A 16803-nucleotide genomic window follows, 5' to 3' on the forward strand; every position below is an offset into this window, starting at 1 on the left:
AACCTGAAAAGATATCAATTAGTACCAACAAATATCAGTACCCCCCTTTTCTTGGGAGTTCCGAAAAATCAATTTGCCATTGTTGCCCAGGTCCATTTCCTTTCCCAATTTGACCCATTTCTGGCTTGGGTGTATTGTTGGGATTAGTCTGGAGGCAAAGATCACATTGCCGTGTCACTTGTCTTACGGTAGTATACAAATTTCTAGCCACTATTTTTCTGATCAAATATTTATATAATGCTTCTGCTCCCCAATGTCCCTTTCTGTGTTCTTCCCTTACTAAAGACCAAACTAAATAGGAGAGAACAATAAGTTTTCCTTGTGGGGTGTGAAGCCACCCTTCCTTACCATATGATCCTTCTAAATCTATAATAAGTTTCCGGTCTTCCTTAGTATACTCTGGCTTACCTTCTAAAGAGACCTGCCCATCGGGGACTAGGGCACTTTCTATTTTTACCTTTTGCTTAGCCGCCAGTTTTGCCTCTCTGTCCGCCAACTCATTCGCTTTTTCCAGTTCTGAGCTCACTTTCTGGTGTGCCTTGATATGCATGATTGCCACCTTCTTAGGAAGTTGCTGCTTCCAATAATTTCAATATCTCATTTGCATGTTTGATATGTTTGCCTTGAGAGTTCAAGAGTCTTCTTTCTTGTCAAATTGCTCTGTGCGCATTCACGACCCTAAAAGCATACTTAGAGTCCATATAAAAGTTCACAGTTTTACCTTGAGCTGGTTCCAGATCACAAGTAAGAGTGATTATTTCTGCCTTTTGTGCGGAAGTACTTCTAGGCAGAGGTCCACAGTCCATCACTTCGTGGCCAGTCGTTATAGCATGACCAGCATGCCTTTCACTGTTCAGGATATAGCTGCTTCAGTCCATAAAGCAGTCCTCAGTGTTCTCCATAGAATTGTCCTTTAGATCGGGTCGGCTGGAGTATGTTGCTTCGATGGTTTCCAGGCAATCGTGATGAACTGGTTCTCCGATGTTACCACTGAGGAAAGAAGCTGGGTTGACAATGTTAGTGACGATGATTTCTACATCATCCTGTTCCACCATTATAGCCTGGTATTTAAGAAATCTTTGCGGGGAAAACCAATGTCTCCCTTTTGCTTCCAAAACTGTAGACACCGTGTGAGATACTAGCACAGTCATTTTCTGACCCATGGTAAATTTCCGGGCCTCCTGTATGTTCAGTGCCACCACTGCAACTGCCCTTAGGCATCCAGGCCACCTCTTCGCAGTTGCATCTAATTGTTTGGAGAAATAGGCCACTTCTCTTCGGTACGGGCCAAGGTCCTGTGCCAGTATACCCAAAGCTATTCCCTGCTTCTCGTGAGAGAATAGAAAAAATGGTTTACTCACATCTGGGAGTCCTAAAGCAGGGGCTGACATCAAAGCCTTACCAAGTTCTTCAAAGGCTCGTGTAGCTTCTTTATTCCATTGTAGGTGTTTCTGATCTGTGAGGTCCAGGTTATGCACGTCTCCTTTATTCTGGTAGCGATCAAAATATCATCCACATATTGTAGCATCTGTCCTTCATCAGACGGGGCTTCTCAAGATTCAAGATCTTTAGCAAGTTGATTTTCGAATATTGTTGGGCTGTTTTTAAATCCTTGTGGCAACACCCTCCATGTGAGCTGTGTTTTACGTAAATATTGTCTGGCTGGCTTCATGGAAAGGGAGGCAAAAAAGGCATCCTTTAAATCTAAAACAGTAAACCAAATCAAGGTTAATACAGTCAGAATGGTGTATGGGTTTGCTACCACTGGGTAGAGATTTTTTGTTATTTTGTTTATAGCTCCTAAGTCCTGAACGACCCGATATGACCCATCCGGCTTGCGAACGGGCAATATGGGGGTGTTATAACTAGACTCACATTCCTTTAATAACCCGATTTGTAGGAATTTCTCTATTACTGGCCGAATTCCCTCCCTGTCCTCCTTTTTCAAAGGGTATTGTTTGATCCTTACCGGTTTTTGTCCTTCTTTGATTTTTACCTCGACAGGTGGAGTATTTTGGCCCTTCCAGGTACATCAGTAGCCCATACCCCGGGATACACTTGGTTCACGACTTCTTCAGTAATCTTGCCTTCTGTAGGAATAGTTGCTAACAGCAAGCTCATTATTTGCGCATATTGTTGATCGTTTACCTCCAGAGTAATTTCTCCTTTTTCAAATCTGCACCCATTTGTTCCAACAGATTTCTCCCCAAAAGAGGTTTCGGGGAATTGGGCATATATAAAAATTTATGAATTCCTACTTGTTTATCCAATTTGTATTTCAAAGGTTCGCAAAATATGCTTTTTCACTTTGGCCAGTGACTCCCTTTACCTACTATGTAATTGTTACTTATTGGCAATCTACCAAAAATTCCACTTGTTTTTGTTCTTTCCCTAGCTTCATTATAACTAATGGATCTGCTAGGTTCCCCAGGTTCCCGTCAGTCCTTTTCAAAACTTGCTACTGTCCAATTCTCTCTCTGCCTACTTCCTCTGTACCTTCACCGACATTCATTTTCCCACTGTACATTGATCTCTCTCTAAAGGCTTTCAAAGCCTTCCAACCTCTTTAGCTCCCTACTCTTATCCTTTCGACAATCTTACTCTTCTCTGTTATTAAATTCTCTCCAAGCTTCATCTAACAACATTTCCAAATTTCTACTTTCTGTTGCTCTCAGTTTCTTTTGCTGACTGACCTATAAATAATGACACTAACTGTTGTATCCCTACTTCTGAACCCGCATCAAGAGGTGTATGTTTTCTCATGGTATCTTGCAACTTATCTAAGAATTCTGTGGGGGTTTCTTTTGGCCTTTGCCTGATACTGTACAAGGCTGACCAATTAATCGTTTGCGGGATGGCTCGTTCCATCCCTTTCACAACCCAGTCTCTATATTGGTTTAATAATCCCACATGTACTCCCCTATTTGGATCCCAATGGGGATCCTGTAAAGGGAAATAGTTTTTCACATCTTTTCCTGCATTGCCAATTTGGCTAATAGCCAAATCTTGGGTTGTTTTCAATATTAGCTGTTTTTCAGTTTATGTCATACGTTCTAATAACAATTATATCGTTCCAATCGGGGTTATGTTGTTTGATCAAAAACTGGAAATGTCTAGTGACCCCCACAGAATCGCTCCAATAATTCTTGGTTACTGTTTTGCATGTTTCAAGATCAAATGAAGAGAAAGGTACACTTATTAAGACTGACTCCCCCTCTGGCCCACTGCCTCTCTGAGGGGAGCTTGCAATGTTTCCTTGCTTCGGGTGTGAGAGGATACAGGGCTACCCTGAGAGGTATCTGACTGCCCCCACCACGGTCCCGTCCTCCCCCTCCACTCCACGTTCCTCCCCCCACTTCGCCGCTTCTAGCAGCGGTTTCTCTATTTTTTTTTTTTCTTTTTCTTCTTGCTGCAGTTTAGACACAAGGCAAGGCCATGCGGACAGAGGAGGTTTAGCTTATCTCACAGCTTGGCACAGGCTTGAAATTTATGTTCAAGCTGTACAGCCCAGGCTTGGGATATTTCGCTTTCTTCTCTTTTTTTTTTTTTTTTCCCATTTAATTCCAGTCATAATACACTTTATATGCAATTCCAATTAGTTCAGCAACAGTTACATTCCTCAGTCCCATTTACCTTTTGCAATTTCTTACAGATGCCAGAAAAACAGCATATTAAACATAAGTCCATTATTTCCATTTTCCTAGATCATTTCCTAGAGAGCAGGAACAGTGCTTGGCACCCAGCGCTGGCAACAGCAATCTGTGCTCTGAGATGGGGCTTAGTCCATGTGCAAGCCCAGCACAGATCCAGATACCAAACTGAGGGTGTGAGTTCATCCGCGGTGCCACACGCATGGCACCTTCTTCCATCGCCTCCTCTCGATGAGTTGTCTTCCAGCCCCTTCCACCTCAGCCCAGCTCAGACACCTGCACTCTGGCTCAGGGCTGACTGGGGCTGGTGACCCTCGGGGCAGCAGCAGGAACCGCTCTGACCCTGGTTGTGGGGTTGTCCCTGGGCTGAGCCCTCGGGGCCAGGGCTGGTGAACTGGGCCATGGTGGGGCCCAGGGGTGCTGAGGTCGACAGGCTCCCCAGCCTGTCCGTGCTGAGAGACACCTGCTCCTGCAGCACCCCTGGTCCTGGACCTGAACCTGCTCCATCCTCATCCAGAAGTACACGTTTGTTTGGCATTTTCTTAAAACTGAAGATAATTCAGGTAGAGGGAGAGCCTGTTTAGAAGTTTGAGTAGTTTGGGGACAGAGGCCAGTTGGGGGCCAGGGCCCTCAGGTGTGGGGGCTGTTTCTGCCCTGTGCCCTTGGCCTGGCGCTCACAGCTGGGAAGGGACTTTCCAAAATCCTGCTGGAAGGAGCCAGATGTGCCTACCCCCGGCACAGCCTCAGGGTCTGCTGCCAACCTGCCCTCAGATCATGTCTCCATAGAATCATAGGATCGTTGCGTTTGGAAGAGACCCTCAGGTTCATCGAGTCCAAACATAACCCAACTCTAGCACTAATGCATGTCCCTAATTACCTCCAGTCTAAACCTCCCCTGGCACAACTTGAGGCCATTTCCTCTTGTCCTATCACTTGCTCCTTGGGAGAAGGGACCAACACCCTCCATGGTCCAACCTCCTTTCAGGCAGTTGTAGACAGCAATCAGGTCTCCCCTCAGCCTTCTGTTCTCCAGGCTGAACCCACCACTTCCCTCAGCTGCTCCTCATCACACTTGTGCTCCGGCCCCTCACCAGCTTTGTCGCCTCCTCTGCACTCTCTCTAGTACCTCAATGTCCTTCTCATGATGAGGGGCCCAAAACGCAACACAGGATTCAAGCTACAGCCTGACCAGCGCTGAGAACAGTGGCAACAAGAAAGTGTGGCAGATACTCTCTCTTAACCACACTCTCTTCCCCACTAAGGGAAGGGAAAAGGAGGAAAAGGGAGAGAGACTTAAAAGTCCGAAAGATTTGAAAAACAAAACAAAACCAAAAACTTCACTCATAATACTAATAATGAGACAAATAAGGCAAAATATACAAAACCAATACTGAATTTCCCAGAGTAGCCAAAATGCTGCCACAGGGGCTGGTGTCACAGCAGAGGCTGCAGGGAAGACATCAGGAAGTCCTGGACTGGACCCCGCAGTAGACAGGAACTGGATTCAGGGATGCAAGGACTGGAACCAGGATCAGGATTGCAGGCAGGACAACGGGTAGGCTTCTCTTGAGATGCTGGCCATGGACCAGGAGCCTGAGACCCTTGTGATCTCCCAGCTTTAAACTGTGCATGACGTGGATGGCATGGAACAACTCAGTTTTCAATTGGCGTCACTTGTTCTGTCCACCCCTCCCTGCAAGTACAACCCCCTCACTTATGGGACATAAGAGATTCACCAGCGATGTTGGCTGCTATAGCAATAAAATATAGTCCTAGGCCTTTTCTGCATACCAGCCCTACCGGTAGCTCAGTAAAACTGTCAATATTGGCCATTGTCAGCTCTGGAGCAGACAGTGTTTGAAAAACATGCAGCCAGCTGCAGAAATATGCAGTTACTTAGAAGAGCTTAAGCTGAAAGGAAAATTCACTGAAACAGAGTTAGTCTTGTTTTAACCAAAAGCAGGGCAGCCCTCATCACAGTCTGCACCTTCCTCAGAGAGGCAGCAGAGGTGAGGGGCTGATGTCCTGTCTCGGGTGACCAGTGAGAACAGGACAGGTGGAAATGGAATGAGGCTGCGTCAGGGGAAGTTCAGCCTGGACATTAGGAGAAAGTTCTTCACTGGAGGGTGGTTGGTCACTGGAACAGGCTCCCCAGGGACGTGGTCACAGCTCCCAGCCTGTCAGAGGTCAAGGAGTGTCTGGACGATGCTCTTTGTCTTATGGTTTAGTGTTACGTCGTCGTGTGAGCAGCGGGGAGCTGGACTCTTTGATCCTTATGGGGATCTTCTAACTCGAGATATTCTATGATTCTGTGATCTTCAAGCTCAGGAATAGTCCATCCCAGACCCATTTGTGTGTGTGTTTGTCTCTTTCTGCGCTAACTGGGGAGATAAAGAGATCTCTGGGAGGGATCTAAACCTTATGTGTGTCATATGGACGAATATTTTCCACTAACACAGTCAAGAGTACAAAGAGACATGGCGGGGTTGGGTAGGTGAGGAGCGGGTTCTCCATACAGTGATGGACCTCAGGCAGACTGCTGCTCCTTCCTGTCCACACCTCCTCAGGGGACACTCTGCATCAGTATCAATGGGAGAATTCTCCTATCACTTCTTCTAAGTGCTCTTTCTGTACCTTCCTCTTTCACTACACCCTTGAAATGTGTCTAATTAAGTGCACAAGTGTTGAAGACCTGATGTACATGAGGGAAGTGACAGGGCTCTATCAGTCCTGTCTGATAACTGCCAGTCCCAGCCAGATACCTCAGGTACACTGGGGCCTCTAGAGATTTGCACCGGAGGCTTATGGTCAGAGCATGGAGCTCTGCCTGAAAACATGAGAATTGCTCTCAGTTCTTCAGAAAACAAACAAACAATACAGAACGACAACTTACTCATCAGCTGAAATGATTCAATATTTTAAATAAAATGTCCATGAATTTCTGTCCTGCCAAAATAAGGATTTCTACAATAGGTATGAATTGCAGGAGAAGAAATATTGTAGTTACCCTGTGCTTGTATTTCCAGAACTCTGCCTATGATACTGTATATTTAATCCCCCTGAACACCCAGGTGTTTCTACCTGTCCTTATTCAACCCACCATGTCTGCAGTGGTCTCTTCAGAAGCCTCCCTGGACATTTGCACTTTCCACTGCTCTCCAGAGGTTCTTCTCCTCTCACTCTTTGCTCATTCAGAGCCCTCTCACCTCTCTCCCTGCTTTGAGCTTCAGGCAGGTAAAGCTGAATTGTCTTTCAGCCGTTGCTCTCATACTCCCTGTAGGCAACTCTTCAATTGTGGTGATGGACCTCACTGGAAGTTGCTTTAACTAACGATAGAGTATATTTTATTGTTCGTTATGTTCTGTTGTGTTTTCTTTCTCATTATGTTTTTTGCTTTTGCCAATTAAAATGCCTCTTTGTGCCTATTTAAATGCAGGTCTCTAAGGAAAGCATGAAGTAATTTGTGCAGAGAAGCTGTAACAATCAGGTGCAAACTTCAGTGGAGAATCTGATGTAAAGAAAAGTGATGTAACTGCCAGGGGGGCAATGAGCAAAACAGGGAGGTAAGAGAGGTGAGGAGCAAGGATGTCCATCCCGTGTCTGGCCTCAAGGGACTGCTTTTCCCACCTGTCCAACCTTCTCAGGAGACACTCTGCACCAGTATCCATGGGAGAATTCTTCTCTCACTTCTTCCTAGTGCTCATTGAAAATGTCCTCTTTACCTACCTCCCTGAAACCTCTCTAATGAGCTCTACAGTTCTTCAATACTTGAAGAAAATTATGGAAGACACATGGCTTCTGAGGGCTTGGAGAATTTTAGTGAGCCCACAGAGTATATGACGCTGAGTCCATGAAGCTCAGTTACTAGAGAAGAGACTCAACAAAACTCTCAAGGAGCCAAAGGTGAAAGCAAACCCCAAAGTTCCTTGAAGCATTAATAGGCCCCACTGAGGGCTGTTCCTGACAAAGCCTCCCCAGAGACTCGTTAGAGCAGATAATTGGAGGCTGTGATGACAGGGAGGCCCAGGCCCTGTGCGGGTGGCTCTGATGCTCAGAAACCCCTTGGTTTGCTTGCTAAAGCAGAAAGGAGAAGCCATGACCTCCAGGCAATGGGAAGGGGGATCCTGTCCCTCATACACAGCTCAGGGCTCTTCCTGGGACCATGGGATGTGGGTGTGCAAGGCCGAGGGAAGGACAACACTGGTAAAACAACATCCAGCTTCCCCATGGGGCTGCAAGGAGGCAATGAGGCCTCAGTGCCATGAGGACAACATGTCTTCTCCTAGGCCTCAGTGGCAGAGACAACTGCCATGGCCAAGGGGACAGAGACCTGGGATCTGTTGGTTCCTTCCAGCCTCACCAGTGGCCTTTCTCATCTTCATTGCAGGCTGTTCTACACGGTCCCACACCTGCCCCTCTTTCCCTGCAGGCTGCAGACACCCATCTCGCTTCCTCACCTGCTCTCATCTTCTCTGATAGACACGACCATGTCCCTGCTGCTGTCCCGTCATGAACTCAGGTGGGATGGACACGACAGCCCGTCTCCAAGGCCTCTTCCTGGGTGTGAGGAGCCGGTCCATGATGATTGACCTGAGGCTCCTTACTAAGGGTGTCCAGTGCACACGGGCACAGCCCAGACCCTGCTCTGCTGGTCCTGCAGGTCTCTGGCAGGAGGCCTGGCTGTGAGAGGACACTGCTGTGTGCCCAGCCCTGCACACACACACACTGTTTATCTCTTACGCCGGTGTTTCAAACTGCAGGCTGCTTTCTTGTGCATGTCCTTAAGGTCAACTTGACGGAGACGTAAGCCTTCAGGCACTGCCCTATGAACATCACTTTTCTTTACAGAAGTAGTGTTACGAGGCCAGTTCTGTCACAGAAGTGCCCATTGCCTGTCCCTGCCTGCGCCCACAAGACTGACACACAGCAGGACGGTGACCAAGCTGCCAGAGCACTCAGGCCTTGCACCAACACAAGGGATGAGAAGGAGAGTATGGGAGTGGAACGAGAACAGCTCTGGAAGGCCAAGCGCTGGTGCTCCCTGGCAGTGCTGCCATGCTGGACTCTTTTCCCCTCCTCCCATGCACAGGAACTGTCCCTGCAGCTCAAAACAGGACTTGGTGAAAGGATCTCAGAAAAAATAGATGCTGCAAGGCCTTTTAATTTCTTTAAACACACATACAGCAAAGCTCCTCATTTACACAGCCCCTCAGTAAGCAAAGAAGACAGTGAATTAGAAAGGGGATGACGATGTTAACACGTGAAAAACCACAAGCAGCAACAAAAAACAGAGAAGACAGGCTGGGCCTGCAAAAATTTACACTGTAACTGTTATGCAGAAGATGATGGGCAGTTTACTGCTTCAGAACATGATCCAGCCATCAGTTTCCTCAGGGCATCCTTGCGCTCCTGGTTCCTCATGCTGTAGATGAGGGGATTCACAACCGGAGGCACCACTGAGTACAGAATGGACACCATCAGGTCCAGGGATGGGGAGGAGATGGAGGGGGGCTTCAGGTGGGAAAACATGGCCGTGCTGACAAACAGGGAGACCACGGCCAGGTGAGGGAGGCATGTGGAAAAGGCTTTGTGCTGTCCCTGCTCAGAGGGGATCCTCAGCACGGCCCTCAAGATCTGCACATAGGACAGCAAGATGAACACAAAATACCCAACTGCTAAACAGACACTAACCACAATTAACCCAACTTCCCTCAGGTAGGTGTCTGAGCAGGACAGCTTGAGGATCTGGGGGGTTTCACAGAAGAACTGTTCCAGGACATTGCCCTTGCAGAGCGGCAGTGAAAACGTATTGGCCGTGTGCAGCAGAGCATTGAGAAACCCACTGGCCCAGGCAGCTGCTGCCATGTGGACACAAGCTCTGCTGCCCAGAAGGGTCCTGTAGTGCAGGGGTTTGCAGATGGCAACGTAGCGGTCGTAGGACATGACCGCGAGAAGAGAATATTCTGCACTAAACAAGAAAAATACAAAGAAGACCTGGGCAGCACATCCTGCATAGGAAATGACCGTGGTATCCCACAGAGAGTTGGCCATGGATTTGGGGACAGTGATGGAAATGGAGCCCAGGTCGAGGAGGGCGAGGTTGAGGAGGAAGAAGTACATGGGGGTGTGGAGGTACTGGTCACAGGCTATGGTGGTGATGATGAGGCCGTTGCCCAGGAGGGCCGCCAGGTAGATGCCCAGGAAGAGCCAGAAGGGCAAGAGCTGCAGCTCCTGTGTGTCTGCAAGTGCCAGGAGGAGGAATTGGGTGATGGATCTGCTGTTGGACATTTGCTCTTTGTTGGCATGTGGGCTCTGTTCAAAAAAAGATAAAGCAACTTTAAATTAGGACAGACTCCTCTTACCAAAGCCACACCATTTTTCATTGATATCAGCCCAATTGAAATGCATTTCCTTTCTCTGTTTTGTGCTGGCTGAGTGTGCTGTGCGCAGCGGAACCTCTGCCCGTGTGCTGCCAAGCAGCCAGCTTTGCTCTGCTGCAGGGGGGACAGGGGAGCTGGATTGTGACAGCTCCCATGTTCACATGGACAGATGTAATCTACCTTCAATGAAAAAGTTTAATATCCATGCTCATGACTGTCAAGGGCTTGGGCTGCAGAGGAGACAATTACCATGTCTTTTTAAATATTTTATCTGTGTTTTTTTTTTTTCCACCACCACTCAGGTGAGCGGGGTTTTTTTAGGGGGAGAAATCCTCTCTTCTGTGATTTAAAATGTGACGCGTCTTGAGACCAACAGGCAAAGAGACTCAGCTTTGTCTGGCTCAGTGCAGAGTCAGACAGCAGAAGTGTCCATCAGGATTTTTCTCATCTGTCCTGTGCTTCAGCTTTTGCTGCCTTGAAAATTACTTCAGACACAATTTAATCTAATTAATCCAAACAACTGGACTCATACTGGAGCAGGAGAGCCCTTTTAGAAAGGGCAGATCTGCAAACTCTGTCCCAGCCCAGAGGTGGAGATGTGATGGAGAGAGCAGGGCTCGACCCCTCACCGAGACAAGCAAAGGATTCTGGCAGGAGAGTGTGGACCCAAGGAAAGGCTCAGCACTCCTGGGATCCTACAGCAGAGCTGGGCCTTTCTGTGGGAAGCTCGTGAGCCCAGCAGGACAGGCAGAGCAGAGTCAGGGCTCCTGAAGATGGGATGTGCAAAAGGGACAGTCCTGGGTTTCAGCTTTCTCACATGGAACCACGATATGTCTCACCCTTTCCTAAAAAGCATTTTCTAGGTTGCAGCATCTCTGTGCTTCTCCGTGGGGCTTGCAGATACAGAAGGATGCTGTAGGACAGGTTTATATCCTCGAGGGAAGCTCACAGCTTGGAAGGAAACCTCAAGGAGACAGCCATGAGTCCTAATGATTGCATTTGATTCAAAGAGACTCAGCTCATTCCCCAGCCCCACAGACTGCATTGCCCACACCCCACAGGTCAGAGGAAAGCTGGGACATGTGTTCCCATGGGCACAGCTGCAGGAAAGGACCCACAAGATCAGGGTGGGTGTGACTCTGCAGCTGAAACTCCCATCCCCAGAGAGCCTGACAGCAAGAACCAGATCACAACAACAGTGACCCAAAGCAGTGCATCAAGAAGGAAAATGCAGTGAGGGTGGGTGTGAGAGAGGCCAGGGCAGAGACAGCCAGGCACTCAGACAGCATCACCCTTCCCCAGCTGTGCAGCCACCTCCCACACACCAACATTGCTGGGCAGCTGCTCTCAGCCCCTGTGCTCTGCAGAGGGAACTGGAGCTCTGGCTGCACAGGAGCTGGTTCATGCTTTGGAGCCCCTGGGCTGCCCTGAGGGCAGAGGCTTTCCTGGGTGGGAGAGGAGGCGAGGGGGCTGCTCAGAGAAGGGATCTGCATTGGAGGGGATCATACAGAGTTTCCTGCATTCTCCCTCCTACAACATTTCTGTTTTCATTTTCCTCTCATTTCCCAGATCATATCCTTGCTGCCGGAAGATTTTCCTCCTGGGAGGTGTTTCCCTGTCCGTGTCTCTTCCCTGTCAGTGCTCACAGACCATCCCACTCTCTGTGCCCTCACCCTGGCCCTACAGATCCTGCCTATTTGCAGGGGACTGCCTGGGGGCATCGTCATGTTTGCAGGTTGGAAAACAGGTCTGGTCAGCCTAAGGTTCAGCAGATATGATGCTGCTGCTGTCCATTGGCAGAGGAGTGGCTGAAGGGATGTTCCGAGGCTTCTGGAAGATGTCCTGATCACTCAGAATTGCAGTTCAGAAGTCTCAGTGACTTGTTAAAACTTGAGAGCTGATTTTCATTTATCCTTTTCTACACCCTCCCTTCCCCCAGTCTTGGAATAGGAAACTGAAAGGACAGACCTGGGAAAGCTCCTTATCTTTATAGTAATACCTGTATAGATCTTCTCCTTGAAACCTCCTATTGGAAGTAGTCTGGAGTGAGCTGGAGCTGTGAGCAGCCCTGACCCATGAAGAACCCAGCAGCAGAAGGACCCTGCCCTGCCTGGGGTCACTCCTTCCCCCCACAGCTTCTCCCCTCAGTGTTGTTGGGATCCCCCCGGGCAGGCTGAGCGCTGACCCTGGCAGGCGGCAGAGTCCCTGCCCCGGCACAGCCCTGGGGTGCAGGGACCCTGCTCTGCAGGACAGCCCTGGGCACTCCTGGGTGCTCATTTACACCCCACAGCCATCCTTGGGAGAATGCAGCATTCACGTATTTTCACTGAGAGTACAGAAGGCAATACCTGCTCTGCAGCACATCCTTCTCCTCTGATCAGAGAATCTCTGAGAGTTGTACTTATGTCTCTTGCAGGCTCTGCAATGTGACAGCTTTAGGAGATCCTACCAAGATTTGCAGATGCAATGCCCTGCAGCCACAGGATTAATATCTGAGAAGATTTCTCTCACAGTGAGCTCTCAGCATCCTCCCACCCCCGACTGTGTTTCCCCTCTCTGTGCCTGGCTCCTCTCCCCTCAGTGCTGCAGGCAGAGCCCTCAGCCCTGCTGTGCTTTGCAGAGGAGCTGCTCCTGGGCAGAGCTGTCTCTCTGCAGCGCTGCCGCTTGCCATGAGCTCCCTCTGTCCCAGGAGCCCAGCCCAGCTCAGCAGCACAGGAGCAGCCCAGGATGTCCCTTTCTCTGTTGCCTCCTGGTTCCCTTGTGGTGTTCCAGGATCTCTGGGGGAATGTCCCATGAAACAGTGTGAAGTAATCGATGATGTTTCTTCTCTCACCTCTATAGAGACACTTCTTTCCTGCTGTAGCATTTTTCATATTAGAAAAGAATTTGGGCATGAGAAACATTTCTTCTTGTCCCATTGTTAGAGAGGACACACGAAAGTTATAGCAAAGGATCTAATCTTTCCAAGGTGGGGAGGAATATCTTCAGTTGAAGGCATTTAGCCATTTTATTCTAGTTTTATACTCCTAGGTCTAGAGAGACATTCAGCAATCTTGGGCCATGTCATGTCTGTGCTCTGAGGCAAAGCCTTTGCACACATGGGGTCTTGGACACTTGGTACCCGGTTTCCTTGGGGCAGGTCAGAGCTGGGCTGGTGCCACAGCTGGGGTGGTTCAGTCCAGATGTGAGGCAATGTCCTCAGCCAGGGACCTGACTGGGTGAGCTGGAGCTGCCAGTGTTGCAGACAGAGCTGTGACACGGATGGAAAAAACTGCCAAGGCAGGGTGGCATAAGTTAGTTCATCTGGTCTTCAAGGACAGCAGCCTCCAAGCACAGCAACAGTCCAGAGCAAAACTCGGTCTAGACCTGTAAGGCAATTCAATGGCCCCATAATGAGCTGTTACTACTGCAGGAACAGTTAAAGAAGAAACAAAGACACCGTTTGGCCCTTGATGAAATTAAAAAGGGAAAGAACTTCCATTCTCTGTGTCCTTTTGTCCTCCATCTTCAGCAAGTTCTCCCAGTCCTCTGTGACTTGAGACAGGAATCTGGTGGAGAACAACTAGCAGTGGATGGGGATTGAGTCAGTTGTCACTGGAACTAACACAATCCTTTCCAGTCTATGGGACAGGAGGGGCAGCATCCCAGGAGCTGAGGCAGCAGGACCATGTCACAGTGAGGCCACTCTCCACCATCTTGGAAAGCTCATGGAGACTGGGGGGACTCCCTGACCACTGGCAGCTCTCACACATTGTGTGCACTTCTCAAAAATGGCCAACGGGTGAGCAGGGGAACTAAGGGCTGTGCCCCAGAACATGTCCACTGGACCCCATTTGTGGGTGTCTGGAAGAGAAGGTGACAGGTTTTACCCAGGGTAGGTTGTGCCTGTCCATCCTCTTTGCTTTCTGTGAGGAAAGGACAGGGTTGCAGGACGTGGGGAGAGCAGCGGTGGTCTGTTACCTGGAAGTCAGCAAGGCATTCAGCATCATCCCCCACAATATTTTTGTGTCCAAGGTAGGCTATTATGATCTGTGTCAATAGAAAGGGAGAAACTTCCCAGTCCTGAGGACAGTCAAGCCCTGGAAGCTGTTTCCCAGGAGTGCACATCCACTCTACCCCAGAAAGTGCCCATATATGTGTTTGGATACAGCCCTGAGTAATCTGCTCTGACCCTGCTTTGAGCAGGAGGTTGGTCAGTACACCTCCCGAGGTCTCATCCAGCCTGAATGATGCTGTCCTTCCTTCCCCTTCATGTTTTCAGTTTAGGGACAGCTCTCAGTGTCTCCCTGACCACAGGAATAATTCACAGGAGGTGCAGGGCTGCTTTACAAGTGCCCCCAAACAGCTCCCAGGAGACATGGCACAAGCTGCTCCTTCTTTGGGTCACCCTACGCAGAAGCAGAAGAGCGCGTGATTCTGCACGTGGGACATGGCAACTCTGACTGTACAGACAGACTAGAGGACGAGATGCTGGAGAGCAGCTCTGCAGAGAGGGATCTGGGGGTTCTGGTCAGCAGCAAGTTGAACATGAGCCACCAGTGTCCCTGGAGCCAAGAGGGACCCGTGTCCTCATGCATCCAGCACAGCACAGCCAGCCAGGCAGGGAGGGGATTGTCCCGCTCTGCTCTGTGCTGGGGCGGCCTCACCTGGAGCATTCACTGTGTGCAGGGCTGGGGACACAGGATAAAAAGGAGATAAAGCTACCGAAGAGTGTCCAGAAGAGGCTACGAAGTTGGGGAAGGGTTTGGAGGAGACGGCATATGAGGAGCGGCAGAAGTCACTGGGTTTGTTCAGCCTGGAGGAGACCGAGATCTCTTGGCGGTCTCCATCTTCCTCACAAGGGGAGCTGGAGGGGCAGGAACCGAACTCTTCTCGTTAGTGACCAAGGAGAGGGAATGTCAGAAAGACGTGCCGGGGAGGGTCAGTTGGACATGAGGAAAAGGTTCTTCACCCAGAGGTGCTGGACACTGGAACAGGCCCCCAAGGAGGTGTCACGGCCCCAACCTGACAGTGTTCAAGAAGAGACTGGACAATGTCCTCAGACACACAGTGTGAACTGTGGGGTTGTCCTGTGCAGGGACAGGAGTTGGACTCCATGATCCTTGTGGGTTCTTCCAGCTCAGGACATTCTATGATTCTATGATCCTTTCTCTTTGGTATTTTCCTTTTCATTATCATAGGTATAATTTTTATTACTGCATATTTATTTTCATTTTTTTCAATGTCATTTTAAAATTTTTCATCTATTTTTTTTTAATTCCAATTATTAACCTGTTTTTGTCTCAAGCCGAGTGTTCTCACTGTAACCCTGTTACACTGTTACCCCAGACCCAGGACAGCCAATCACATTTGAGGAGGTGAGGCAAGTTATGTGATTGATAGGTGACCAACCAATCAAGCTTTGAGGCCTGCAGGAAAGGTGGCAAGAGCTGAACAAACTGGGCAGCGTTCAGGGGCAGGCCGTGCTGGCTGCACCAATCACACCTGGCAGGAGTGCAGCACATGGCTGATTGACAAGTGTTCTGACCACTCATTTGATGGGAGGAGCCGGGGGAAATCCCAGACAGCCAATCAGAGTAAACAGCACCTCAGGGCAGAGTGGACCATGGACGCTGTTGCACAGGTTATTCACCATGGTGAAAGATTGGCTATGATCGAGCAAGCCAAACGGTTAAAGCCTGTGTGGTATAGGGGGGGGCGATGACTGAAGTGTAAATACGGAGAGGCCTGGCAAATTGACTATATCACACTGCCAGAAACCCGCCACGGCAAGAGCTCTGTGCTTACAATGGTGGAAGCCACCACCAGATGGCTGGAAACATACGCCGTGCCCCACGGCACTGCCCCCAACACTGTCCTGGGCCTTGAAAAGCAAGTCCTGTGGTGACACAGGAGCCCAGAGAGAACTGAGCCAAACAACGGGACTCATTTCTGGAACATCCTCACAGACGCTTGGGCCAAGGAACACAGCATTGAGTGGGTCTGTCACATCCCCGTCCTGCACCAGCCTCCAGGAAAATGGAGCGGTGCAATGGACTGTTAGAGACTATGCTAAGAGCAATGGGTGGTGGAACTTTTAGAAACTGGAATTCAAATTTAGCTGCCAGGTGCCCAGGGCTGAGCTGACCCTGTGATTCCCAAAAGGACACCCTGACCTCCCTGCCCAGGCGCAGGGTCACAGTGGGGCCCTTTGTGACCTCACATTGTGACACCCGCTGCCCTGCATGTGCTCAGCGCAGCTGTGGCCCCAGCCCGCAATGTCCGACAGGACAGCGACTGGACAGGGCAGGAGCGCGGAGCTGGCGAGAGCCCCCGAGCGTAGCCCACATCTTTCAGAGAAACGGTGAATATTTTTGGTTGGAAGCGACCCTTAAGACCATCGAGTCCAGCCGTATCCTAACTCTAGCTGCCCCTGGCAGACTCCCCTCTGCCCCTGGCAGACTTGTGCTGAAGACTCCCCGAGTGCAGCCCAAGTCTTTCCCAGCTGCCCCCAGCAGACTGCTGGCATTTGGCCAAAGCTTCCCCCTTCCCCACCTATAATTCTTTGCTTGGACCCACAAAATGGCAGAGAAACACCTTAGCACCCCCAGGTTGGCCCTGCAGGAGGACAGGGCTCCCCAGGAGAGCAGATCTCCAGCGGAGCCCCAGGAGCTGTGCATGGCCCAGCAACTGGAGATGGGTGAGTGAGGGGCCCTGATTGTCTGGGCAGGGCGGGGGCCAGTGAGCGCTCCCTGCTCGACACCAGGATCACGTTTCCCCACAAGCTGGCAGGG

The 16803-nt window shown here is 49.7% G+C and overlaps 1 protein-coding gene across 1 annotated transcript; it reads right to left on the reverse strand.

The window, feature by feature from the left end:
- Nucleotides 1–869: 869 nt before the first annotated feature.
- On the reverse strand, nucleotides 870–14461 carry LOC135993650 (olfactory receptor 14C36-like). Its single transcript, XM_065643661.1, has 3 exons — nucleotides 14423–14461; nucleotides 9009–9962; nucleotides 870–1061 (listed from the first exon to the last, which is right to left on the reverse strand). Exons 1-3 carry the CDS (start codon nucleotides 14459–14461, stop codon nucleotides 870–872), a joined length of 1185 nt encoding a protein of 394 aa, XP_065499733.1.
- Between the last annotated feature and the right edge of the window lie 2342 nt (nucleotides 14462–16803).

This window comes from Caloenas nicobarica, chromosome 12 (assembly GCF_036013445.1).
Source record: "Caloenas nicobarica isolate bCalNic1 chromosome 12, bCalNic1.hap1, whole genome shotgun sequence".
NCBI classification, from domain to species: Eukaryota; Metazoa; Chordata; class Aves; order Columbiformes; family Columbidae; genus Caloenas; species Caloenas nicobarica.